The 27,246-nt window shown below is 42.5% G+C and overlaps 1 protein-coding gene and 1 pseudogene across 14 annotated transcripts in view; both read left to right on the forward strand.

The window, feature by feature from the left end:
* Window positions 1-27,246, forward strand: part of BLTP3A (bridge-like lipid transfer protein family member 3A) — a 68,474-nt gene that overhangs the window by 14,604 nt on the left and 26,624 nt on the right. For 9 of the 14 annotated variants that reach the window (XR_014809924.1, XM_084967823.1, XM_084967834.1 and 6 more), the window contains exons 2-5: window positions 17,334-17,496; window positions 17,598-17,636; window positions 18,823-18,914; window positions 26,914-27,103. Coding sequence is in view for 7 of the 14 variants with exons in the window: in XM_084967823.1 (XP_084823949.1) it covers window positions 17,334-17,496; window positions 17,598-17,636; window positions 18,823-18,914; window positions 26,914-27,103 (484 nt within the window). In the remaining 7 variants the exon portion in view is untranslated. The remainder of the gene's footprint in view (window positions 1-17,333; window positions 17,497-17,597; window positions 17,637-18,822; window positions 18,915-26,913; window positions 27,104-27,246) is intronic. The other 5 variants (XM_084967827.1, XM_084967828.1, XM_084967826.1 and 2 more) reach the window with 1 other exon arrangement.
* LOC100153663 (cell division control protein 42 homolog pseudogene) lies at window positions 327-1,074 on the forward strand (annotated as a pseudogene).

Below are 27,246 nucleotides of genomic sequence, written 5' to 3' on the forward strand. Positions count from 1 at the left end.
ATAGAACAACCTGAAAAATAATTAGTAAAGATGTAGAAGATATGAATAACATGCACCACCATGCCTAATTGACATTTACAGAATACTACACATAACAACTGCAGGATACACATTTAAGTACATAAATTCTTCACCAAAATATACCATATGTGTAAAATATGTCTCAGTAAATTTCAAAATGTTGAAGTCTTATGTAGTATATTCCCTGACCACAGTGGAACTAAATTAGAAGTCAATAACAATAACATAACTAGAAAATCTGGGCGGTAACGTAACTAGAAAAGCTGGGCAGCTGAGGAGACCCTGCGAAGTGCTGCCAACACCCAGCGGAGGAGCTGAGGTCATCATCAAATTTGAAATATGTAAAGTGGATACAGAACTGTTCCAGCAATGTAGACAATTAAGTGTGTTGTGGGCGATAGTGCCGTTGGTAAAACATGTCTCCTGATATCCTACACAACAAACAGATTTCCATCTGTACCAACTGTTTTGGACAACTCTGCAGTCACAGTTATGATTGGTGAAGAGCCATACACTCTTGGACTTTTTGATACTGTAGGGCAAGAGGATTATGACAGATTACGACTGCTGAGTTATCCACAAACAGATGTATTTCTAGTCTGTTTTTCAGTGGTCTCTCTATCCTTGTTTGAAAATGTGAAAGAAAAGTGGGTGCCGGAGATAACTCACCACTGTCCAAAGACTCCTTTCTTGCTTATTGGGACCCAAATTGATCTCAGAGATGACTCCTCTCCTTGCCCAGAATAAACAGAGGCCTTCCACTCCAGAGACTGCTGAAAACTGGCCCATAACCTGAAGGCTGTCAAGTATGTGGAGTGTTCTGCACTTGCACAGAAAGGCCTAAAGAATGTATTCGACACAGCAAATTGGCTGCCCTGGAGCCTCTAGAACTGAAGAAGAGCTGCAGGTGTGTGCTGCTATGAACGTCTCTCCAGAGCCCTTTCTGCACAACTGGTGTTGGCATCATACTGAAAACAATGTTTAAATCAAACTAAAGACTAAAAATTAAAATTTGGGAGTTCCCTTTGTGACTCAGCGGTTAACGAACCCAACTAGGAACCATGAAGATGCGAGTTCAATCCCTGGCCTCGCTCAGTGGGTCAGGGATCCGGTGTTGCCGTGAGCTGTGGTGTAGGTCGCAGACGCAGCTCGGATCCACATTGCTGTAGGCTGGCAGCTGTAGCTCCGATTCGACCCCAAGCCTGGGAATTTCCACGTACCGCAGGTGTGGCCCTAAAAAGCAAAAAAAAAAAAAATAAAATAAATAAAAATCAAAATTTGTTTTTGCAATAATGACAAATACCCTGCACCTACCTACATGCACTCGTGTGAGACAAGGCCTGTAGGCACGGCCTCCTTCCCCTCTCAGTACTAGTTAATTTTGAGTAGTTGTGTATTGTCAGAAAAGTGATTAGTACTAGTTTTTGTTTTGTCGTTTCAAAGAAATTATTTTTGTTTGTTTTTTTTTTTTTTGTCTTTTGTCTCTCTTTGTTGTTGTTGTTGTTGTTGCTATTTCTTGGGCCGCTCCCGCGGCATATGGAGATTCCCAGGCTAGGGGTTGAATCGGAGCTGTAGCCACCGGCCTACACCAGAGCCACAGCAACGCGGGATCCGAGCCGCGTCTGCAACCTACACCGCAGCTCACGGCAACGCCGGATCGTTAACCCACTGAGCAAGGGCAGGGACCGAACCCGCAACCTCATGGTTCCTAGTCGGATTCGTTAACCACTGCGCCACGACGGGAACTCCTGTTTGTTTGTTTAAAAGCAAGGCATGCTTGTGATGGTTGAAGCTCTTCCTGGGTTCCACTCTGGAGAGTAATCTGGGATATCTAGGGTCCTCCCCCACCCCACGCGCATTTATGGTCTGTTTTTTAGATGGGGTGGTGTGGGGGCGAGTTCTTATTTAGCCATGTTTTTTAAATTCATTAACCATTGGACAGCCCTTCCTTAAGGGGAAGAGGATAGGTTGACTCCACATTCCACTTCCTAGATCTAGTTTAGAAAACATGTTACCCACCTGGTGCTCTTAGGAAGGCATATAGTAAATGCCTCATTTAGTAATATACTCCTTTTTGAAAGCTGCCTTTTCTCTCCACCCTTAAGTAGGTCCGGTATTTGATGATACTCATGAAAGTGGGGTGGAACCTGTCTTACCCCTCCTTTTTTCTAGGATGCATTATATGTGCCTGTGACTTTCAAAGAAATTCATTTGCCATTCCCTATTTTTTTGAAGTTAATTTCTAACTTCTTTCACTGATAAATGAAGCAAAGTATTGCACCTTTTGAAATACACCAAATGGATTGAGTATGTAATTAAAAAACATTTTTCCCCCCGTCAGTCATTGTCTTAATATGCTGAGCATAGATGTGCAGCTGAATATTGTGTGATGTGGTCTTCCTAGAACACAGCTGAAGACCTGGTATGTAGAGGAAATCCGAGGGGTGGTGCTAGAAGACAGATGTCTATGGATGATTCACATCCTCTTCCAAGTTAGGAGGATGGAGAGAGACCTGCTTCATTAAGAAGCTGGGGGTGGGATGGGGGTGGGGAGAACATTTAACAACATGGGGACCAGTCAGGGGAATCCCCCCATTTCTGTTTTGCATGTGAGGAACCCTAGGGCAGCCAGTCGAGTCTCTCTAGCTTAATAAAAATCCTGGGGAGAATCATATGCAGACTCTTCATAAGTGTTAATAGGGATTTTATCAGTTTATTTTGGTTGCAGTTTCCAGTTTGTAAAAATGCTAGGTAACCTTCCCCACCTTCCCCAAATCCTAATTCTTGTAAATTTCATTAGTATTGAACCAGTGCTTTTCTTATGTCTGAATTCTTTGTATTTGCATATTTTTCAGATGTATTAAACAAAAAACCCTTAAAAAAAAAGAAGAAAAGCTCCCACCATTTGGGATATTTAAAATAATTTCTAAACTCATGGCCAAAGAAGACATCATAAAGAAATTAGAAAATATTTCCAGGAGTTACGGTTGTGGCTAAGCAGTAACAAACCTGACTAGTATCCATGTGGATATGGGTTTGATCCCTGGCCTCACTCAGTGGGTTAAGGATCTGGCATTGCCATGACCTGTGGTGTAGAGTGGCAGCTGCAGCTCCGATTTGACCCTTAGCCTGGAAACTTCCATATGCCGTGGGTACAGCATAAGAGACATAAGAAAAGACCAAGAAAGAAAATATTTCCAGCTAGTATTTTTTAAGTTTCATTGAAGTATAGGTGATTTACAAGGTTATTTCTAGCTGGTTGACAATGAAAATTATATCAAAACTTGTGGGATACAACAAATAATATGGGTATTGAGAAATTTGTAACTGTGTTTGTACTGGAAAAAACTTTTAAATTGTGATCAAAGTCTCCAACTTAAAAAACTAGAAAAAAATGAGAAAATAAGTAAATAGAAAAAGGGAAAAATAAAGATATGGGTAGAAGTCAGTAAGATTGAAAACAGGACAAACAATACAGAAAATAAATAAAGTCAAATTTTTTTTTTAAAAAAGATCAAAAATGAATTTTAGCAAGATCAAGAAAAAAAGAGAAAACGTAAATACTATCATGGGGTGTTCCCATTGTGGCTCAGCAGAAACAACCCCGACTAGCACCCATGAGGATGTAGATTCAATCCCTGGCCCAGCTCAGTGGGTTAAGGATCTGGCATTGCCATGAGCTGTGGTATAGGTTGCAGACACCAGTCAGATCTGGTGCGGCTGTGGCTATGGCTGTGGCTGGCAGCAGTAACTCGGATTCAACCCCTAGCTTGGGAACTTCCAAATGCTGCACATGCAGTGCACCCCCCCCCAAAAAAAAATACTATCATGGATAAAACAGGGGACATGGATAGATCTTACTGATGTTAAAAAGATATTAAAGGGAGTTCCTGTAGTGGTGCAGAGGAAATTAATCCAACTAGGAACCATGAGGTTGCGGGTTCAATCCCTGGCCTTGCTCAGTGGGTTAAGGATCTGGTGTTGCCGTGAGCTGTGGTATAGGTCACAGACTTGGCTTGGATCTGGTGTTGCTGTGGCTGTGGTGTAAGCTGTCAGCTATAGCTCCGATTAGACACCCTAGCCTGGGAACCTCTATAGGCCGCGGGTGCGGCCATAGAAAAGACAAAAAGACAAAAAAAAAAAAAACCCACTAAACCTGACAAGGATATTGCAGATAATGTGAACGTCCATGCAGAAAATCTTATGACTTTAAAAAAATTTTTTTATTAGAACTAATAAGTGAGTTTAGGGAATTCCCATTTGGTGCAATGGAAACAAATCTGACTAGTATCCATGAGGATGTGGGTTTGATCCCTGGCCTCTCTCAGTGGGTCAGGGATCTGGTGTTGCTGTGGCTATAGTATAGGCCAGCAGCTATAGCTCTGGTTCGACCCTTAGCTGGGAACCTCCATATGCCAATGGTGTGGCCCTAAAAAGCAAAAAAAAAAAAAAAAAAAGAGTGAGTTCTGCCAGGTTGCAGGATACAAGATCAATATATAAATATCAGTTGTCACAAGATTGGAAATGAAGAAGTAAGACTGTCTCTATTCACAGTTGGTATAATTATTTTCATAGAAAATCCTGGGGTTCCCATTGTGGCAAAGCAGAAATGAATCTGACTAGTATCCATGAGGATGTGGGTTCGATCCCTGGCCCTGCTCTGTGGATTAAGGATTGGGCGTTTCCATGAGTTGTGCTGTAGGTCCAAGATGCAGCTCAGATCCAGCATTGCTATGGCTGTGGTGTAGGCTGGCAGCTGTAATTTCAGTTTGACCCCTAGCCTGGGATCTTCCATATGCCACACGTGTGGCCCTAAAAAGAAAAAAAAGAAAAAGAAAAAGAAAATCCTAAGGAATCTACAAAACAACTTCTAGAGCTAATAACTGAGTTTAGTAAGGGTGCAGGATACAAAGTCAATGTAAAAATATCACTTATATTCTAGCAACAAATAACTAGAAAAAGATTTAAAAATATCCTTTACAATAGTGTCAAAACATTAAGTATACAGAAATAAAGAAAAGAGATACACTGAAAATTATAAAACATTGCTGGGAGAGGTGAAAGAAGACCTAAATAAATACGCCATACTTAGAATGTGTACCATGTTCAAGGATAAGCTGACTCATTTCTGTTATCTCAGGTCTCCCTAAATTGAGCTATAGAATCAATGCAATCCCGTTCAGAATTTCAGCAGGTGCTTTACTATTTTTTCCTAAAGAAATTGGTAGGTTAATTAAAACTTTTATATGGAAATGGGAGTTCCTGTCATGGCTCAGCAGAAATGAATCTGACTAGTATCCATGAGGACACAGTTTTGATCCCTGGCCTTGCTCAGTGGGTTAGGATCTGGCATTGCTGTGAGCTGTGGTGTAGGTTGCAGATGTGGCTCAGATCCAGTCTTGCTGTGGCTGTGGTGTAGGCCGGCAGCTACAGCTCCAATTTGACCTCTAGCCTGGGAATTTCCATACGCCACAGGTGTGGCCCTAAAAATATAACAATAAATAAATAAATAAATAAATAAATAAATAAATAAATAAATAAATAAAATGAGTTCCTGCCATGGTGCTGTGGGTTAAGAATCTGACTGCACACCCTCACACCAGGCACAAAAGTAAACTCAAAATGGCTTAAAAACTTAAACATGAGACAAGACACCATAAAACTCCTAGAAGAGAACATAAGTGAAACATTCTTTGACATGAACTGTATAAATGTTTACTATTTTTCCCTCCCGCCCCCGGCCCAGTACAAATGTTTTTTTTAGGTCAGTCTCCCAAAGCAATAGAAATAAAAACAAAAATAAATAAATGGGACCTAGTCAAGCTTACAAGCTTCGGCACAGCAAAGAAAACCATAAAAAAAGCAAAAAGACAGTCTACGGAATGGGAGAAAGTAGTCGCAAACATTGCAACCAACAGGGGCTTTTCTCCAAAATACACAACTCATACAACTCAACAATGACAACAAAAACAACCCATTCAAAAAATGGGCAGAAGATATACGGGTGGCCAGTGGCACATGAAAAATGTTCAACATCACTAATTATTACAGAAATGCAAACCAAAACTACAATAAGGGACCTCCTTACACTGGTCAGAGAGGCTATCATTAATAAGTTTACAAATGAAAAATGCTGGAGAGGGTGTGGAGAAAAGGGAAGCCTCCTACCGTTGGTGGGAATGTAAATTGGTACAACCACTATGGAAAACAGTATGGAGGTACCTCAAAAAACTATAGAACTACCACATGATCCAGCAATCCCGTTCTTGGGCATATATTTGGACAAAACTGTAATTCAGAAAGATACACACACTCATATGTTGATGTCAGCACTATTCATGATAGCCAAGATGTGGAAACAATCTAAATGCCTATTGGCAGATGAATGGATTAAGATGTGGTGCGTATACACAATGGAATACTACTCAGCCATAAAAGTGAATGAAATAATGCCATTTGCAGCAACATGGATGCAACTAGTTATTCTCATACTAAATGAAGAAAGTCTGAAAAGAGGCAAATATCATATGATATCACTGATATATGAAATCTAAAATATGGCACAAATGAACCTATCTATAGAACAGAAACAGACTCAGACATGGAGAACAGACTTGTGGTTGCCAAGGGGGAGGGAGGAGGGAGTGGGATGGACTGGGAGTTTAGGGTTAGTAGATGCAAACTATTCCATTTAGAATGGATAAACAATGGGGTCCTTCTCTATAGCACAGGGAACTGTGTCAATCTCTTGAGATAGAACATGATGGAGGATGATAGAAAAAGAATGAATATATGTGTACAGCAGAAATTGGGACAACACTGTAAATGAACTATCGTTTAAAAAAATACAAAAAAAAGGAGGAAAAAAATAAAAGAATCCGACTGCGGTGGCTGGGGTCACTTTGGAGGTGTGGATTCGATCCCCAGTGCAGTGTGTTAAAGGATGCACATTGCCACAGCTGTGGATTGAGTTGCACCTGCAGCTTGGATTCAGTCCCTGACCTGGAAACTTCCATTTGCCAAAGGGTGCAGCCATAAAAAGAAAAAATAAAATAAAACAAGGCTTTAGTAATAGAGTGGGGTATTGGCATAAGGGTAAATGAATCGGTGGAAGAAAATAGAGAGTTCAGAAATAAGTCACTCTATATAATTACACTTCACACAAAAAAAGTTAAACCCAATATTGTGAACAACAAACATCTAGACAGAGTCAGGTATCTGATCATGCAAAAGTTTTTTGGGTTTTGTCTTTTTAGGGCCGCACTGTTGCATAGGGAGGTTCCCAGGCTAAGGGTCGAATTGGGGCTCTAGTGGCTGGCCTACACCACAGCCACAGCAATGTGGGATCTGAGCTGCATCTGCAAACTACACCGCAGCTCATGGCGACGCCAGATCCTCAACCCAAAGATCGAACCCACATCCTCATGGATACTAGTTGGGTTCATTAACCACTGAGCCACAGTGGGATCTCAAATCATGCAGAAGTTTTGAGAGCAAAACCAAATAGCAAACCTCTAAGACTGAATGGCATATTCCAGAAGGTTATCAGGATGGAATAATGTTAGCTACTTTAATGCTTGAGGTGTTTTGTTGAGATAATTTTGGGGTCTTGGGTCTAAATCAGTTACTTCAGCATTGGGTTACATCTTTGCTTAAAGGATTTACTAGAAGTCTGTGGTGTGGCTGGTCAGTGAAAATACTCTGATGCAGACTTGGGTAGGAAGCTTAGAAGCCAAGGCCTGGGCTGTGATCCCCTTAGCAGGAAAAAAAAAAAAAAAACAACAACAGTGAAGGGAGCAAAGTGTATTTGCAGACATTTACTTCTTCTATGTGGGTTCAGTTTCTGTGGGGTTTGAAGCAGGCTGATTATTACAATTTATTGATTCTGTTATTCACAATAAAGGTACTGAATTACAGGGTGCAGGGTAGTGAGCGAGTATAATGAAAGCTGGGTTAAGCCCCATTTCTGCCATTGAATTAGTTCGAGCTTTACTCTGACTCTCGTGCAAGTCATTTAACTTTGGCCATTTGCAAATTACAGATTTGGACTGAGTGATTATTTAAGATCCCTTCTAGCTCTGAAAGTCTATGAATCTGCACATCTAGAATTCTCACTCCCCAACATTGTGCTACATTTTCACAAAGATGTCTGAGAGCCTTTCTCTGTTGTCTCTGGCAGATTGCAATCCTCTGGTAGAAGTGAAACCCGATCAAAATCTGTTTTTCCAACTTGGTTGCATCTTAGCTTCTATGCTCAGTAACAGTAACAGATGGCTAGAAAATGTTTTCCCACATTCTTGAAGTGGAATAAATAGCAGGTTGCCATTAGCCTTTTCAGCCACCCTTGGATTCAGTGATATCATCCTCAATTAGGAGCACAAATACCGAATGAAATTCGTGCCAGGAATTGTTGGGTGCTTTCAGATTAGATCTCAGATCACAGTGGTTTCCTTGGTTAAGCAAACCTCCATAAACCTCCCCCACAACAACTGGCCCCAGGGATCATGTTTTAACCTAGTCTTTGTTATTATGATAAATACAGACAAAAACACGTTGAAGAATTCTTAGAATTCATACTGCATTTCTGAGAAGCTAAAAAGGTTATATCATGGAGTTCCCGTTGTGACTCAGCATTAATGAATCCAACTAGTATACATGGGGATGCAGGTTCAATTCCTAGCCCCTCTCAGTGGGTTAAGGATCCAGCATTGCTGTGAGCTGTGGTGCAGGTCACAGACGCAACTCGGATCCTGCGTTGCTGTGTCTATAGCATAGGCCTGTGGCTGCAGCTCTGATTTGACCCCTAGCCTGGGAACTTCCATATGCTGCGGGTATGGCCCTAAAAAACAACTAACTAACTAACTAGCTTATCCATTTTTTTTGTTGACTCCTAAAAGTAAATTGATAAATGAAAAAGCAAATGTACATTATATTATTATTACTGCTGTGGGAGAACAGTCCATGGTGGCCCAGAAGATCTGCCTGTACCATCAGCAGCCCTTAGAGAATAATTAGAGCACTCTTGGCCGTTTAGTGCTGTTCAGTTCTTGTGAATTACTTACTTGCATATTTGATCTTAGAGCTGATGGCAGTGACCTCTGTGATCTCTTGTCAGGGTTCTTGGTAAAGACTGGGCGTTAGTGCTGGAATGGTGGTAGATTAGCTCTGGGCATACTTAAGAAAGATTTTATTAGTCTGATTGGATTGGTGAAATGCAGAAAGGGTTTTTTTTTGTTGTTTTTTTTTTGTCTTTTTGCTATTTCTTGGGCCACTTCCGCAGCATATGGAGGTTCCCAGGCTAGAGGTCCAATCGGAGCTATAGCCACGGGCCTATGCCAGAGCCACAGCAACGCGGGATCCAAGCCGAGTCTGCAACCTACACCACAGCTCATGGCAACGCCGGATCCTTAACCCACTGAGCAAGGGCAGGGACCAAACCCGCAACCTCATGGTTCCTAGTTGGATTCGTTAACCACTGCGCCACGACGGGAACTCCAGAAAGGTTTTTGATGGAGTTAAACTGTAACTCTTACCCCACCCCCTCCTCGTTTTGGTTGTACCTGCGGCTTGTGGAAGTTCCCAGACCAGAGAGCAAACCCATGCCATAGCAGGGACTAAAGCCACTACAGTGACAACACCAGATCCTTAACCCGTTGTGCCACCAGAGAACTCCATCTGCCCCCAGATTTTTTTTTTTTTTTTTTGTCCTCTTAGGGCTGCACCAATGGCATATGAAGTTTCCCAGGCTAGGGATCCCATTGGAGCTGTAGCCGCCAGCTTATGCCACAGCCACAGCAACACTGGATCAGAGCTGCACCTGCAACCTACACCACAGCTCACAGCAGTGCCGGATCCTTAACCCACTGAGCGAGTCCAGGGATCAAACCCGCAACCTCATGGTTCCTAGTTGGATTCGTTAACCACTGAGCCATGACAGGAACTCCTACCCCCAGATTTTGATTTATTCTTCTTATACAGGTTAAGCAGTCTATAGTAGGTTGTAAAAAGGGGAAGGATGTCCTCCAACCATTTCTTTTTATTTTATTCCTTATTTTAAATAAAAAAGTAGGTGTTCCCATCGTGGTGCAGCGGAAATGAACCTGACTAGGAACCATTAGGTTGCAGGTTCAATCCGTGGCCTTGCTCAGTGGGTTAAGGAAGCAGCATTGCCATGAGCTGTGGTGTAGGTCACAGATGCAGCTCAGATCTGGCGTTGCTGTGCCTGTGGTGTAGGCTGGCAGCTGTAGCTCCAATTTGACCCCTAGCCTGGGAATCTCCGTATGCCGAGGGTGCAGCTCCCCCCCCGCCAAAAAAAAAAAGTATACTTGATTGACAGTGTTGTACCAATTTCTGCTGTGCAAAATGACTCAGTTATACATATAGATACATTTTTCATCCAACCATTTCTGAAATTGCTTATAAATTCATTCTGTTCCAGGTGTATTGGGGAGGAACACAACTTTTTTTTTCTTTTTACGGCCACACTGGAGGCATATGGTAGTTCCTGGGCTGCAGATCCCGGCCTACACTACAGCCATAGCAATGCCAGATCCAAGCTGCATGTGCAGTCTACACCACAGGTCACAGCAATGCAGGATCCTTAACCCTCTGAGTGAGGCCAGGGATCAAATTCAGCATTATTTAAAAAATAATAATACGAAATAAAAGGGGGGTAGTGATGCATACTTCATATGAGGTATTATGAAGGCTAATTGAGATAATATGTTTAACTTCCTTGGTTCAATTCCTGGTACAAAATAAAATGTTATCATTAACATTAGTAGCTTGGTTTTCTGCTAGTCTTAAGTCAGAGAATGAGGTTTATCCCCATGTGTGGTGTACCAAATTAATTATGTTTTCAAATGACACTTTCTTATTTCACCAAAGGACATCGATACAGCCTAGCCTATAGGGTAAAAGGACATACAATTATTTGAAGCTCCATTTTCAGCGGTGGCCTAGAAAAAGATGTTAAATCATCATTCCTGTATGTCCAGGCAGATTAACAATGTCTGGGACAACAGGGAAGAGGGATTGTATGAGTAGATAGAGGTTGAAGCAAGTAATCTCTGTATAGAGATTCTCTACTCTTATAAGTTAAAATTGTATCATAAAATGAAGTTTACCTTCCCACTTGTTATTCTTCTGTGTACTACCTGAAAATACGAATGATTACTTACCATCTGGGGCCTTATCAACTTTGAGGTAGGAAGACAGGTCCTTCTGGGTTTTGTGCTTTTCTGATTGTTCCTCTGTTAGTGCAGTTGACAGGGGCAGTGTGCCAGCAGGCTGCTGAGCGGTCCCTACTGAGGTTAGTCCCAGTCCTGGCTGGCTGGTGTTCACACCCTTGCAGTCATTTCCATGACCATCAGAAACATAAGGCTACCTGGTTACTGTCAGGATAAAGTGGGGCACAGAATTCTCTCCACAGAACTGTCCTGAAGAAGTCAGTGTTGTCATTTGCCAGATGACATGGCTGCAAATGCCATAGACTCTGCTAGTAACAAACTATAGCCCTGTTGTTTTCAGTTGGTTGACCTGCCTTTACAAGTTGGACTTTGACTAGCTTTACTTATAATTTCGTTCCCTGTCTGTGGTTGTTCTCTAGTGACCCATTAGTATTAGAGGGACAAGGGGTGAAAATCTGTTCCTGGAGCCAGAGTGAGATATAATGGGAAGCCTTTCTGGGGAACACCAATTCAGTGTTTTTTGTTTTTTTTTATGTTAGTTTGTTTTTTAGGGCCAAACCCACAGCATATGGAGGTTCCCAGGCAAGGGTTGAATCGGAGCTGCACCTGCTGGTCTATGCCACATCAACATCAGATCTGAGCCACATCTGTGACCTACACTACAGCTCACGGCAACACCAGATCCTTAACCCACTGAGCGAGGCCAGGGATCAAACTGGCAACCTCATGGTTCCTAGTTGGATTCATTCTTGCTGTCCCATTATGGGGACTCCACATTAATCCCATTTTAACTTTGTTCAGTTTTCAGTTTCTAGATACTCAGGTGGAAAGAATAGACATAGGCATAGTGGGGGGAATTCCCTTGTGGCATGGCAGGTTAAGGATCCCGTGTTGTCAGTATAGCAGCTGGGGTCACTGCTGTGGTGTGGATTCGATCCCTAGCCAAGGGGCTTCCACATGCGTCAGGCATAGCCGAAAGAAAGGAAGGAAGGGAGGAAGGAGGGAAGAAAGGAAAGAAAGAAATAGGCATAGTGGGGAGTTCCCTGTGGCCTAGTGGTTAAGGATTTGGCATTGTCATCTGCTGTGGCACAGGTTTGATCACTGGCCCAGGAACTTCCACATGCTGAGGCCTGGCCAGAAAAAAAGGCATAGTAGGAACAGAGGATGATGCATTGAGGTAGAAAGGTAGATCTGAGGGGTCTCTCTTGAAGACAACCTGAGTCCTAGAATAATAATCTAAGCCTCCTAAACTTTTTTTTTTTTAAAGATAACAAGTTTTTGTTTTTGTTTTTCGGCTGCACCTGCTGCATGTGGAAGTTCCTTGGCTAGGGATCCTACTGGCGCTACAGAAGTGACCTAAGCTGCCGCAGCGACAAAACTGGATTCAAAGCCCACAAGGGAGCACCATTTAAAGATAATGATTTAAGCCTTTTCTAAAGGGAGAGAGCAATGCAATCTAGAAATAATGATGATTACTAATCATTGAGCACTTAATATGTGCCAAGTATTTAATGTATGTTAGCTCTTTAATCCCGATGGCCCCGTAAACTTGGTTGAACAGTTTGCGTAGTCACAACATTAGTAAGGGAGAGAGCCAGGTTTTGAGCTCATGTCTAACTCTGAAGCCTGTGCTCTTAACCACCAAGCTATAATAAGACTAGAAGTTGAAAACTTTGTTCTTGAAGAATGAGTTTATGCATTTCTTTTCCGTCTACAGACTTTCATTTTCCATTCCTTGAATCATCTTAACTTGTTAACCGAAACCTCCAATTAAACCTTTCTCCAACTTTAGAGAAAAGAAGAATCACCTGGAGTATGTTAAACATGTAGATTCCTTCCCCCTCCCCACTGTGAGTCAGCATTACCTGGGGTCTGGCCCAGTAATCCGCATGTTAAAATAGACACACCAAAGTGAGTCCTCCTTTGTGATCCAAGGACCAGTTTGAGACACATCCTCCTAAATACTGGCACGGTTAGGATGAAATGTAACAGTCTTATACTTTTTTATTTTTTCAAGGCTTGAAAAATGACATTTATTTTATATGGAGCTGTAAATAGAGTTAGATTTTGCATGGAACACAATATAGGAATTATATATATGGTACCTATGTAGTATGGTCACTCTGAGAATGTCAGTGTTAGTTAAGTGGTATAACTTACTTTTGACTGTTTCATTTTATTTGAAATATGTTCCTTTTTCTCCAGAGAGCAACATACTTGAAAAAAGTCCCTATCACTTTCTTTTCTTGAAAATAGGTTTTTATCATAAGGAAAACTAGCTTATCTAATGATTCTCACCCTTTCTTCCTGCTCTTGCATATCGAGGGGCTCCTTATTCCCATCTCTGACTGTGGCTCACTGCTAGCATGACTCTCAATGGGGGTAGGGAGGTGGGGTCTTATCAGATTTGTTTGGAGGAGAGGTGACATATAGTCCTCAAAACTATTATATTGGAGTTCCCGTCTTGGCTCAGTGGTTAACAAACCCAACTAGTATCCATGAGGATACAGGTTTGCTCCCTGGTCTCGCTCAGTCAGTTAAGGATCTGGCATTGCTGTGAGCTGTGGTTAGGTTGAAAATGTGGCTCAGATCCCACGTTGCTGTGGCTGTGGTATAGGCTGGCAGCTACAGCTCCTATTCAACCCCTAGCCTGGGAATTTCCATATGCCATGGGTGTGGCCCTAAAGAGACAAAAAAAAAAAAAAAAACAAAAAAAAAACAAAAAGGGCTTAGCGAGTAATATAATGAATAGCCATACAGTCACCCCTCAATGTGAGAAATAAGCATTGTCCATACCGGGGAAACTTCCTATGGACCACACCCCTCGTTCCACAGATATGCACTGTCCTGAATTTGTTGTTATCATGCCAGCGTTTTCCTACCTATCTCTCAATATCATATAGTACTGTTTTGTATTTTATAAATTACTTTTTTTTTTTTTTTGTCTTTTTGCCTTTTCTAGGGCCGATCCCACGCCATATGGAGGTTCCCAGGTGAGGGGTCGAATCACAGCTATAGCCGCTGGCCTACACCAGAGCCACAGCAACATGGGATCCGAGCCTCATCTGCAACCTACGCCACAGCTCACAGCAACGCCGAATCCTTAACCCACTGAGCAAGGCCAGGGATCGAACCTGAAACCTCATGGTTCCTAGTCGGATTTGTTAACCACTGTGCCACGATGAGAACTCCTGTATTTCATAAATTTCTAAAAAAAATTTTTTTACCATCATTTAAAAAATTGTTACAGGGAGTTCCCATTGTGGCACAGCAGAAATGAATCCGACTAGTATCCATGAGGATGTGGGTTCAATCCCTGGCCTCGCTCAATGAGTCGGGGATCTGGTGTGGCTGTGAGCTGTGGTGTAGGTCCAAGATTCAGGCTCGGATCCTGTGTTGCTGTGGCTGTTGTGTAGGCTGGCAGCTGTAGCTCCAATTTGACCCCTATCCTGGGAACTTCCATATGCTGCAGGTGTAGCACTAAAAAGCAAAAAAAAAAAAAAAAAAAAAAGAAAAAAGGTACAGAACCTTTCACATATTAGGCACATTAGGCATCATATTAGGCACTGTGGGAGAAAATAGTAAAGATGAAACCCTTGCACCGTGATCTTATGCCCCAGGGAAAATCAGAAGCCCTGCTTAGTGAAAGGAAAGGATATATGTGGGAAAAAACGTTGGTCAGCAACATGTGCCCCTGAAGTTAACTATTAGCATCTAATATATGTAAGGGTTAAGTATAGTTATGGCTGAATGGACAAATAGAATTCATTACTGGGGTAGAAAATAGATTATGAGAGGCAACAACAGGGAGAAATTACAGGGATGAGATTCATCTAGACAATTTGTCAAACAGGGGAGAGGGTTATACTACGAGGAACCAGCCTTGATCCAGCTGAAAAGATGCAGAAAGGGAGCTGGGAGTAGTCGGTCAGCAGGGCAGTTACCTAAGACGTACATAGGCCCAGCATCTGTCAGGTAATTATTTTGATCAGGAGGAATAGCTACGACCAAGCCCCTGACCTCAAAGTTAGCTTAACATCTAGTGCGCAGGGGAACATCCTAAGACATTGAGAACATCCTAAGACCCTCTCTGATTATGACTTAGGTGTGTGTGCAGATTCCAGGGATGTAGGAGGTGAGAGTTTAATGTGAGCTGCAGCAGTTAGGGAAAGAAAGCCTTAGTGAGTGAGTTGTGCCTTGAATGGCAAATCATTATGAGGATGTTCCAGGAAAGGGCATGAGTGGCAAGAGCATGGGAACCAGCTGGAGACAATGAGTGTGTAATAGTGAGAAGACTGGAGCCTGTGTGAATTGTTTATGTCCAAGCCACTTGACCTGTACAGTTTCCCATGATCTGGATTTTGCTGATTGCATACATAAGGTGCAGTTCGGTTTTCCTCTGTTTTCTGTGTTTCCTGCACATTAGCAACTGGACTCAGTAGCACAATGAGATTCAGGTTCAGTCCCTTTGGCAATGTTATTGGGGGTTGTGTGTTCTTTTATCACATCAGTAAAGGTATGTGTAAAGGTCTGGGGCTTCACTTTACCCTACGTAACAAGCCTGTAATCAGCCTGTTACTGTTTTATATTCTAACCTTGTAGAGCCCTCTCAACTGTTGTTTCAAGTAGTAGTAAAAAAATACAGTGGCCTACTTTCTGAGATGTCCTGGTCTGTTACCATTCCTTGACCCACTTTTATTTGCACCATCTCTTTTCTTCATTTCTTCTTCTCCTTTTTCTTTTTTGGCTGCACCTGTAGTATGCGAAAGTTCCTGAGCCAGGGATCAGACCCCCGCCACAGCAGCAACTCATGCCAAAGCAGTGACAAAGCCAGATCCTTAACCCACTGAGCTACCAGGGAACTCTCTTTTTCTTTTTTTCTTTTTGGTGCCGCACATGTGGCATATGGAACTTCCCAGGCTAGGGGCTGGAGCTACAGCTGCCAGCCACAGCAATGCCAGATCCGAGCCGCATCGGCGACGTACACTACAGCTCATGGCAATGCCAGATCCTTAGCCCACTGAGTGAGGTCAGGGATCGAATCCTCAACTTCATGGTTACTAGTCGGATTTGTTTCGGCTGCACCACAACAGGAACTCCAACTCTCTTCTACATTTCTGTTTCGCTCAGTTTGGATTCCTCTTCCAGCAATTTCTTCTCAGTGTGGGCACCCTGTCCTAGGAAGGAGCCTTGGTTAGTTCTGTGAGTTAATAGAGTTAGACTGTGTCAGCCCCTTTGGGCCCTTTGCAGTGGATAAGACCCCCTCCAGTTTTGGTTGCTATTCTCTGTTGGCCAACATTGCTTTTCATTGAGTACTTGGTTATCTTAGGATTCTTCTGTTCTCTGGTCAGATGCTCTGTTGTTTTCCTCTGTGTTGATCTGCACAGCTGCTTATGGCACTCATGTCTTTTGGCTGTTGATACTTTTTTCCCCTTCCTGCTTGTATATAGGGATTTTATAAAGACTCTCTATCATCTAGTTTTTTGTTTTTTAATTTTATGGCTGCACCTTCGGCATACCGAAGTTCCCGGCCAGGGATCGAATCCAAGCCACAGCTGTGAAAACGCTGGATCCTTAACCCACTGTACCACAACAAGAACTCCTAGTTTTGTTTTAAATGTTATCCATGGGTTTTTAAGTTGCTTTCTAGTTGCTAGGTTTTTTTTTTTTTTTCTTTTTCTTAATAGGGCTGCACCTGCAGCATATGGAAGTTCCCAGGTTAGGGATTGAATAGAAACTATGGCTGCCAGCCTACACCACAGCTACAGCAACAAGGGATCCAAGCCTCATCTTGCAGCAATGCTGAATCCTTAACCCACTGAGCCACAATGGGAACTCCTGTAGATGCTGTTTTTATGTGGGGATTCAGAAATACTAAAGGCTGTGTTGCTACTGCTATAACCATCTTTCCAGAATCCCCATTGTAGGTTCTTTAGCAGAAAGATGACAGTCATGACAGCATATGTTTCACCTGACATTTTACATGGCGTAGAGGCTGTGTGGTCACTAGAGCACATTTGTTCCTCAATTTTCTCTTTTCTCCAAATCGAGAAGTGTTGTTGGTTATAATGCCCACTTACAGATTTCCATGGAAATAATAGCTTCTTATCATCACTCTTTCAGGTTCACCAAGAATCTTTCCCCGGACAAAATTAACTTGAGCACCCTGAAAGGGGAGGGTCAGCTGACCAACCTGGAGCTGGATGAAGAGGTTCTCCAGAATGTGCTGGAGCTTCCCACCTGGTTAGCCATCACTCGGGTCTACTGCAACAGGGCCTCCATCCGGGTGAGAAAGCGGGTCAGGCTGCTGTTGCTCTCCTTGGCCAGTGGGCCCACCTTCCTGAGGGGTGGCTCCCACAACCCTGAGTCTTTGCTTTCCTCTTGCAGATCCAATGGACAAAGTTGAAGACACACCCAATTTGCTTGGTAATGGCCTTTCTTGATTTCAAGTAATCCAGTGGGGATAGCCAGGGCGAGGTTTTAAAAGACCTAAGACGGGGAGGAGTCCTGTAGGCCGTCCCTTTTGGGAGTTTGGGTGCTTCTGTCAGGCGGGTGAGCTGCTCTCGGAGACAGAGTGACTGTTGTCTGGGCTTTTTCCTGGAACTACTGTGCAGTGTAGCAATTAGCACTGAGACACAAGACTATGATGTCTGAGTTGGTTTTGTTTTGTTTTGATTTTTGCTTTTTGTAACAAGTTTTGCTGCCCAGGTTCTACCTTTACATTTGTTTTGGATTCGTGACAGAGGAAAGATTAGCAGTTTTGGTCATGTGGACTGTTGGGTGATTATCTGCTGAAAGCCCTTTAGGAACTAAATGATACATGACCTTTTTTTTTTTTTTGCTTTTGAGGGCAGAACGTGTGGCATATGGAAGTTCCCAAGCTAGGGGTTGAATTGGAGCTGCAGCTGCCGGCCTACACTACAGCCACAGCAATTCAGGATCTGAGCCGCATCTGCAACCTAAAGCACAGCTCACGGCAACGCCAGATCCTTAACCCACTGAGCGAGGCCATGAAAGGAACTCCTGATACATGTCTTTATCCCAAACACTGGAGTCCCCAGGAATAGTTACCTCTCTGTAACTTGGTTTGTTTTCATTTTCTGCTATGAGCTAATCCCATGCATGTCAAGGGGTTCTGCTGCTAATGGAAATGGAAGGGGGGAAGATGAGGCCTCTCTTTTGCAATTCAGTTCGTTCATTCATTCACTCAACAGTTATTATCTGTAGTTCCCCGGTGTGGATCAGCAGTAATGAACCCGACTAGTATCCAAGAGGACTCAGGTTTGATCCCTGGCCTCACTGAGTGGGTTAAGGATCTGGCGTTGCCGTGAGCTGTGGTGTAGGTCACAGACAAGGCTTGGATCCCGAGTTGCTGTGGCTGTGGTGTAGGCCAGCAGCTACAGCTCCCATTCAGCCCCCAGCCTGGGGAACCTCCATATGCCACTAGTGCAACCCTGAAAAGACAAAAAAACCCCACAAAAACAGTTACTGTCTTTCCACTGTGGGCACAGCACTTTCCTAGGTATTGGAGCACAGAGATGGATAGGATACAGTCTGTGCTGTGTGGGTTTTTGTGCAGATGCTTATTAACTCTCCATGGCTTTTGTTTCAGTGTCTGGACAAGGTAGAAGTGGAGATGAAGACATGTGAGGAACCTCGGCACCCCAATGGGCAGTCTCCTATCGCCCTTGCTTCAGGACAGAGGTTAGTTGCCTTGGGTCATATTAACTGGTCCAGATCCCCTTTTAGTTAAAAAACAAAAACTTTTTTTTTTGGTCTTTTTAGAGCCACACTCACAGCATATGGAAGTTTCCAGGCTAGGGGTCAAATCAGAGCTGTAGCTGCTGGCCTACACTACAGCAACGCCAGATCCTTAGCCCACTGAGGTAGGCCAGGGATCGAACCTGCATTCTCATGGATACTAGCTGGGTTTGTTACCACTGAGCCACGACAGGAACTCCAAAAAGTAAAACTTCTTTTTCTTTTTAGGGCTGCACCTATGGCATATGGAAATTCCTGGGCTAGGGGTTTAATTGGAGCTGCAGCTGCCGGCCTATGCCACAGCCACAAGAATGCTGAATCTAAGCCAGGTCTTTGACATACACTGCAGCTCCCAGCAATGCTAGATCCTTAACCCACTGAGCGGGGTCGAGAATCAAACCCGCATCCTTCATGGATAATAGTTAGATTTGTTACTGCCATAATGGGAACCCCTTAAAACATATATATATATATATATATATATATATATATATATATATTTTTTTTTTTTTTTTTGGGGGGGGGGTTCTTTTTGCCATTTCTTGGGCTGATCCCACGGCATATGGAGGTTCCCAGGCTAGGGGTCTAATTGGAGCTATAGCCACCAGCCTATGCCAGAGCCACAGCAACACGGGATCCAAGCCAAGTCTGCAACCTACACCATAGCTCACGGCAATGCCGGATCCTTAACCCACTGGAAACAGGGAACAGAATACTAGGCTTCTTAGGCAAATCCTGCAGGACATCATTTATATGTGGAATATAAAATACGATACAAATCAAGTTATCCGTAAAACAAAAACAGACTCAGAGACATAGAGAACAAATTTGTGTTTGCCAAGGGGGTGAGGAGGAGGGGAGGACTGGGAGTTTGGGGTTAGCAGGTGCAAACTAGTATATGGTGAATGGATAAACAACATGGTCCTACTGGACAGCACAGGGAGCACTCCTCAATACCCTGGGGTAAACCATGATGGAAAAGAATATGAAAAAGAATATACACATAGGTATAACCGAGACACTTTGCTGAACAGCAGAAATTAACATATTGTAAATCAACTTTACTTCAATATAAACTTTTAATTAAAAAAACTATACCTTTTAGAATGAGGATCTGACTCTAGATCTTACTGACAATGCTGCAGTGAGATGTCCACAATGTGCAGCAATTAGGTAAGAAAAGCAAATTATAAATCAGTCAATTTTAGACCCCCAAATTGGAGTTGTAGCTACCGGCCTACACCACTGCCACAGCAATGCGGGATCTGAGCTGCGTCTGCAACCTACACCACAGCTCACAGCAACGCCGGATCCTTAACCCACTGAGCAAGGCTAGGGATCGAACCCGCAACCTCATGGTTCCTAGTCGGATTCGTTAACCGCTGAGCCACGATGGGAACTCCAAAACATATTTTTAAAGAGCAGTTTTAAGTTTAAACAGTTGTGTTAGAGGAAGGCACAGAGATTTCCCACATACCCCCTGCCCTCACACATGCACAGCCTCCCCCATTACTGACACCCCCACCAGCGTGGGACATTTGTTACAGTAGATGAACCTACACTGATACCTCGTAATCACACAGAGTCCATAGTTTACATTAAGGTTCACTCTTCGTGGTACATTCTTTAGGTTTGGACAAATGTATAGTGACATATATTCACCAGGATCTTATCATACACTGAGTTTTACTTATTTATTTATTTTGGCTGTGCCCATGGCATGTGGAAATTCCCCAGCCAGGATCAAACTGGTTCCATAGTTGCGACCTGAGCCATAGCTGCAGTAGCTCTGGATACTTAACCCACTCGCCACAAGGGAACTTCCTCATACAGTGTATTTTCACTGCCCTAAAAATCCCTTCTGCTCTGCTTATTTATCTTTTTCCCCACTCCAAACCCTGGCGACCACTGGTCCTTTGGGGTTCTTTTCTTTCTTTCTTTCTTTCTTTCTCTTTCTTCCTTCCTTCCTTTTTTTATTTTTAGGCCCCCACTAGTGGCATATGGAGGTTCCCAGGCTAGAGGTCTAATGGGAGCTGCAGCTGCGAGCCTATAGCAATGCCAGATCCAAGCCACGTCTGCGACCTAGCACCACAGCTCATGGCAATGCCAGATCCTTAACCCACTGAGTGAGGCCAGGAATTGAACCCACGTCCTCATGGTTGCTAATCAGATTTGTTAACCACTGAGCCACGACAGGAACTTCGACCCAATGGTTTCTAAATGTCATTCTCCCATAAAAAGAACAAGAACATATGCTTTTCCTTTTCCAGAATGTCATACAAGTTAGAATCATACAGTATAATTCCATCTTTTTAAACTGTTTTCTTTCACTGAGTAATATGCATTTAAGGTTCTTCCATCTCTTTTATAACTCTATAGCTCATTTCTTTTTTAGTGCTGAATAATATTCCATTGTCTGGATGTACCACAATTTATCCATTCACCTGTTATGGCAGCTTGGTTGCTTCCAAATTTTGGTAGTTATGGTTAAAGCTGCTATAAGTATCCACGTGTAGGTTTTCTTGTGGACATAGTTTTCAGTTCCTTTGGGAAACTACAAAGGAGCATGAGTGCTGCATCACATGGTAGGAGCATGTTTGCTTTTTGATGAAACCACTAAACTGTCTCCCAGAGTGGCTGTACCATTTTACTTTCCTACCAGCAATGAATGAGAATTACTGCTGCTCCACATCCTTGTCAGCATTAAATGTTGTCAGGGATGTGGATTTTTGCCATTTTAATAGGGGTATAGTACAATCTTATTGTACTATAACTTCTAATTTGCATTTCCCTGATGACATGTGATGATGTAGAGCTTGTAAGACATATACTTATTTGCCATCTGTATATCATCTTTGGTAAATTATCTATTAAGGTCTTTTGTCCATTTAAAATTTTTTTTGAGTTGTTTATTTATTTATATATTTATTTATTGCTTTATATGGCCTCACCCACGGATATGGAAGTTCTCAAGCTAAAGGTCGAATCGGAGCTACAGCTGCTGGCCTATGCCATAGCCACAGCCACTTGGGATCTGAGCTTCATCTTCAACCTATACCACAGCTCACGGCAACACCAGATCCTTAACCCACTGAGCAAGGCCAGGGATTAAACCCGCATCCTCATGGTTCCTAGTCAGATTCGTTTCTGCTATGCCACAATGAGAACTCTCACAGATTTTTAATTTTAATGAAGTCTGGTGTATCTATTATTTCTTTCATGAATTGTGCTTTTGGTGTTATATCTTAAATGTAATCTCTATACCCAGGGTTATCTAGGTTTTCTCTTACGCTATCTTCTAGGAAGTTTTTTGGTTTTTGTTTGATTTTTGTCTAGTTAGGGCTGCACCTGTGGCATATTGAAGTTTCCAGGCTAGGGGTCAAATTGGAGCCACAGCTGCCAGCCTACACGACAACCACAGCAATGCTGGATCCGAGCTGCATCTGTGACTTATACCACAGCTTGCAGCAACATTGGATCCATAACCCCACTGAAGGAGGCCAGGGATCGAACCCTTATTCTTTTTTTTTTTAAGGGCAGAACCCGCAGCATATGGAGATTCCCAGGCTGGGGTCGAATCAAGCTGCAGCTGCTGGCCTACACCACAGCCACAGCAACTCGGGATCCAAGCCACGTCTGCGACCTACACCACAGCTCATGGCAACACCAGATTCTTCTTAACCCACTGAGCGAGGCCAGGGATCAAACCCAAGTCCTCATGGATACTGGTCGGGTTCATTAACCCCTGAGCCATGACATGAACTCCCCACTAGGCAGGTTCTTAAGTCACTGAGCCACAATGAGAACTCGTAGGAGTTTTATATCAGTGTGGTTTTAATTTTTAAATTGTTGTAAATTTATTTTTTAACTATGTTAAATTACATAGTTCCAGAGTTAAAACTATAAGACAAGGTATGTTATATGTATATTTATTTTGTCCCCACTTTCTTTCTTACATAAAAGAAAGAAAAGTGTACCCTAAACACTTTTCATATTGCTTTTGTCTTTGAAAAGTATATCTTGGAGATCACTTAATAGAAGTATATAGAGAGATGTTTCTTATTCCTTTTGACCTGTAAAATACTCAGTATATTTTGTGGAGGCATCATAGTTTATGTCCAGTTCTCTCTTGACAGATATTTAAATTGATTACAGATTTATTGCTCTTGCAAATAGTGTAGCAATACATTACCTTGTACATAAGTCACTTAGTATTTTTCCAGCGTATTTTAAAAAACGCATGCTTAGAAATCATCCTTTTGAGGTATGCAATTCACTGGTTTTTAGTATATACACTAATATATCACCAGATCCTTAACCCACTGAGTGAGGGCAGGAATTGAACCCACATCCTCATGGATCCTAGTCGGCTTTATTAACTGCTGAGCCACGATGGGGACTCCAAGAAACAGCTTTAGTATGGACTCCTCAACAATGTCCAGCACCTTAGAGAAATATTTCTCTCCCTCTCTCTCTTTTTTTTTTTTTTGGTCTTTTTACCTTTCCTAGGGCCACTTCCCTTGGCATATGGAGGTTCCCAGGCTAGGGATCTAATCGGAGCTGTAGCCACTGGCCTATACCAGAGCCACAATAACGCCAGATCGAGCCATGTCTGCGACCTACACCACAGCTCACAGCAACACAGGATCCTTAACCCACTGAGCAAGGCCAGGCATAGAACCTGCAGCCTCATGGTTCCTAGTCAGATTCGTTAACCACTGCGCCACGACGGGAACTCCTATATTTCTCTTTTTCCAAATGATTTTTATTTTTTCCATTATAGTAGGTTTACAGTGTTCTGTCAGTTTTCTACTGTACAGCAAAATGACCCAGCCACACATACATATATATATATTCTTTTTCTAACATTATCTTCCCCCATGCTCCATCATAAGTGACCAGATGTAGTTTCCAGTGCTATACAGCAGGATCTTATTGCTTATGCATTCCAAATGCAATAGTTTGCATCTATTAACCCCAGATTCCCAACCCATCCCACTCCTTAACCCATTGAACAAGGCCAGGGATCAAACCTGCATCTTCATGGATATTATTTGCGTTTGTTACTGTTGAACCACAGCAGGAACTCTACATTATACTTTTATTTTGTAACTTTTCTTTTCTTTAGGCTGCACCTGCAGCATGCAGAAGTTCCTGGGCCAGGGATCGAACTCATGCCACAGCAGTACCTCAAGCTACAGCAGTGACAATGCTGGAACCTTAACCTGCTGTGCCCCAGGAAACTCTTTAATTTGCATTTTTTGGTGATTGGTTTATTAGAATTTCAAATACCCTCTCTCAAAAAACATTGAAGTATTTTGCCCATTTATCTTTTGGGTTATTTGTCTTTTTCTCATTAATTTCTAGAAGTTCTTTATATATTCAGGAACGAGTCCTTGGTTATATACATGTATTACAAATATCTTCTCCTGCTACGTGGGTTCACTATCACTGCTAATGTTATTTTTTTTTGTTGACCAGAAATTATTAATTCTAACATAGTTCTATATATTTAATTTTCCCTTTATGGTTAGCCAGTTTTTGTGTCTTATTTAAGGGTTCTTTCCCCATTTTATTTTATTTTGCTTTTTAGGGCTGTACCCGTGGCATATGGAGGTTCCCAGGCTAGGGGTCTAATTGGAGCTACAGCTGCCAGCCTGCACCATAGCCACAGTGACGCCAGATCAGAGCTTGTCTGCGACCTACACCACAGCTCACAGCTGCCGGATTCTTAATCCACTGAGTGAAGCCAGGGATCGAACCTGCAACCTCATGGTTCCTAGTTGGATTCGTTTCCACTGCACCAAGATGGAAACTCCTTTTTTCCTATTTTAAGGGATGAAGATATTCTCCTGTGTTTTCTTCTAACTTTATTGTCTTAGCTTTATTATTGAACCTTTCTCATTTAGATTTACAGTCAGTCTTGAAACTGGTTTTTTGTTTGTTTGTTTGTTGTAAGATAAAAGTCAATATTATTTTTTTCTCTCTATGGATAGCCTCAAGCTGACCATGCACCATTATTGAAAAAACAGTCTTTTCCCTACTGCACTATCACCTTTGTCATAAATCAGATATTTCTCAGTGTAGTTTTGATATATAAGGGAGTTGAACATCATTTTATGTTTAAAATCTATTTGCTTTTATTTTTCTGCGAGTTGTCCCTGTTTTGTCCCATTTTTATTGATCTTTTGGTATTTTTCTTCTCATTTTTAAAAACTCTTTATACATCAGAGATATTAGCCCTTTATGATATAAATTGGAAATATATATATATGTATAAATATTTCAGTTTGTAATTCTCAGACCTTCTTGTTATCTCTTTTAATGAGAACCGTTTCCCCTGTATGTCAAGAGCATCTGTGTTTTCCATGTCCTGAAGGACTTTAAGGATGGATGGCCTTTGTTCCTCTCCCTGCCTGAGAGGTTCCTGACTTCTCACCGGGAAGTTCAGCTTTGCTCTTTGGGGTGTATTTGAATCTCTATGGGACTGTTTTTGATCAGATGTCACAGTATTAAACCTCATGCTCACCTAGCCGGACTTCTTTCCTCTTTTCACTACTTTTACAGAGTACGTTCTGTCTTTGAAGGTATTACAGAAACCTAGTGTTTCTGTAGTTACCTCTCTCCTCACAGACAATATTCAAATATTTATTTCAGGATTGTGAAAAGATTTTTCAATTTATTCTTTCTAACAGGAGGGATACTGTTTCCAGGTCAACTCTTTTCTTTTATCCATTCTTTATTTATATATACAAATATATATATATACACAGAAATATATATGTATATATAAATACACACACACACACACACACACACACACATATATATATATATATATATATGTAAACAATCCCAGGAGTTCCCTGCTGTTTCAGAGGGTTAAGGATTTGGTGTTGCCACTGCTGCGGCATGGGCTCGATCCCTGGCCAGGAACTTTTGCATGCCACAGGCATGACCAAAAAAGAGTACTGTATTGTCATTTTTTTTTCTTTTGCTTTTTGCTTTTCAGGGCCTCATTTGTGGCATATGGACGTTCCCAGGCTAGGGGTCAAATCACAGCTACAGCTGCCAGCCTACACCACAGCCACAGCAACACAGGATCCAAGCCACATCTGCAACCTACAGCTCAAGGCTATACTGGATCCTTAACCCACTGAGTGAGGCCAGGGTAGAACCCACATCCTCATGAATACTAGTTGGGTTCATTGCCACTGAGCCACAATGGGAACTCCATAAAAATTTTTTGATATGTAAAAAATTTAACAAAGCAACAATGGGAGGAGAGAAATTTTTGAAGATCACCCATAGTTCTAGCACCCAAAAACAGGCATCATTGGGAGTTCCCGTCATGGTTCAAAGGAAACAAATCCAACTAGGAAACATGAGGTTTCGGGTTTGATCCCTGGCCTTGCTCAGTGGGTTAAGAATCCGGTATTGCCATGAGCTGTGGTGTAGGTCACAGATGAGGCTTGAATCTGGCGTTGCTGTGGCTCTGGCGTAGGCCAGCAGCTGTAGCTCTGACTGGACCCCTAGCCTGGGATCCTCCATATGCCTCGGGTGTGGCCCTAGAAAAGACAAAAAGACAGAAAAAAAAAACAAACAAACAGGCATCGTTAAGAGTCTTGTCTGGAGTTCCCATTGCAGCTCAATGGAAACAAATCTGACTAGTATCCATGAAGATGTGGGTTCGATCTCTGGCCTCACTCAGCTGTGGTGTAGGTTGCAGACTTGGCTTGGATTCTGCATTGCTATGGCTGTAGTATAGGCCAGCAGCTGTATCTCTGATTCGACCCCTAGCCTGGGAATTTCCATATGCTGCGGCCCTTAAAAAGGAAAAAAAAATTAAAAAAAAAAGAATCTTGTCTGATGTCTTCCAGTATAAAGAGTATGCATGAAGTCTCGTATGACTCTGAACATTGGTCTCCCTCGTTTGCTGTAGTGAGTATGGCTTTGCCGAGAAGGTGGTGGAGGGGATGTTCATCATCGTCAATTCCATCACCATCAAGATTCACTCCAAGGCCTTCCACGCTTCTTTTGAGTTGTGGCAGCTCCAGGGCTATAGTGTCAACCCCAACTGGCAGCAGAGTGACCTCCGCCTCACCCGCATCACTGACCCCCGTCGAGGAGAGGTGACAGCCTGCATTGCTGGCAGGGAGGAGGGGGGATTCACAGTAGGACTGATTCTTAGAGGATATTGTTTCTGCTTTGGGGATCTCCTCACACGGAGAATCCCTGGGAACCCCAGGGTTACTGCTGCATCCTCTCCTCAGTT

Source organism: Sus scrofa, chromosome 7 (genome assembly GCF_054392235.1).
Source record: "Sus scrofa isolate SSC_HxYL_T2T_F1_AM1 chromosome 7, Sscrofa_HxYL_maternal_Yorkshire_Landrace_v2.0, whole genome shotgun sequence".
Classification (NCBI taxonomy): domain Eukaryota; kingdom Metazoa; phylum Chordata; class Mammalia; order Artiodactyla; family Suidae; genus Sus; species Sus scrofa.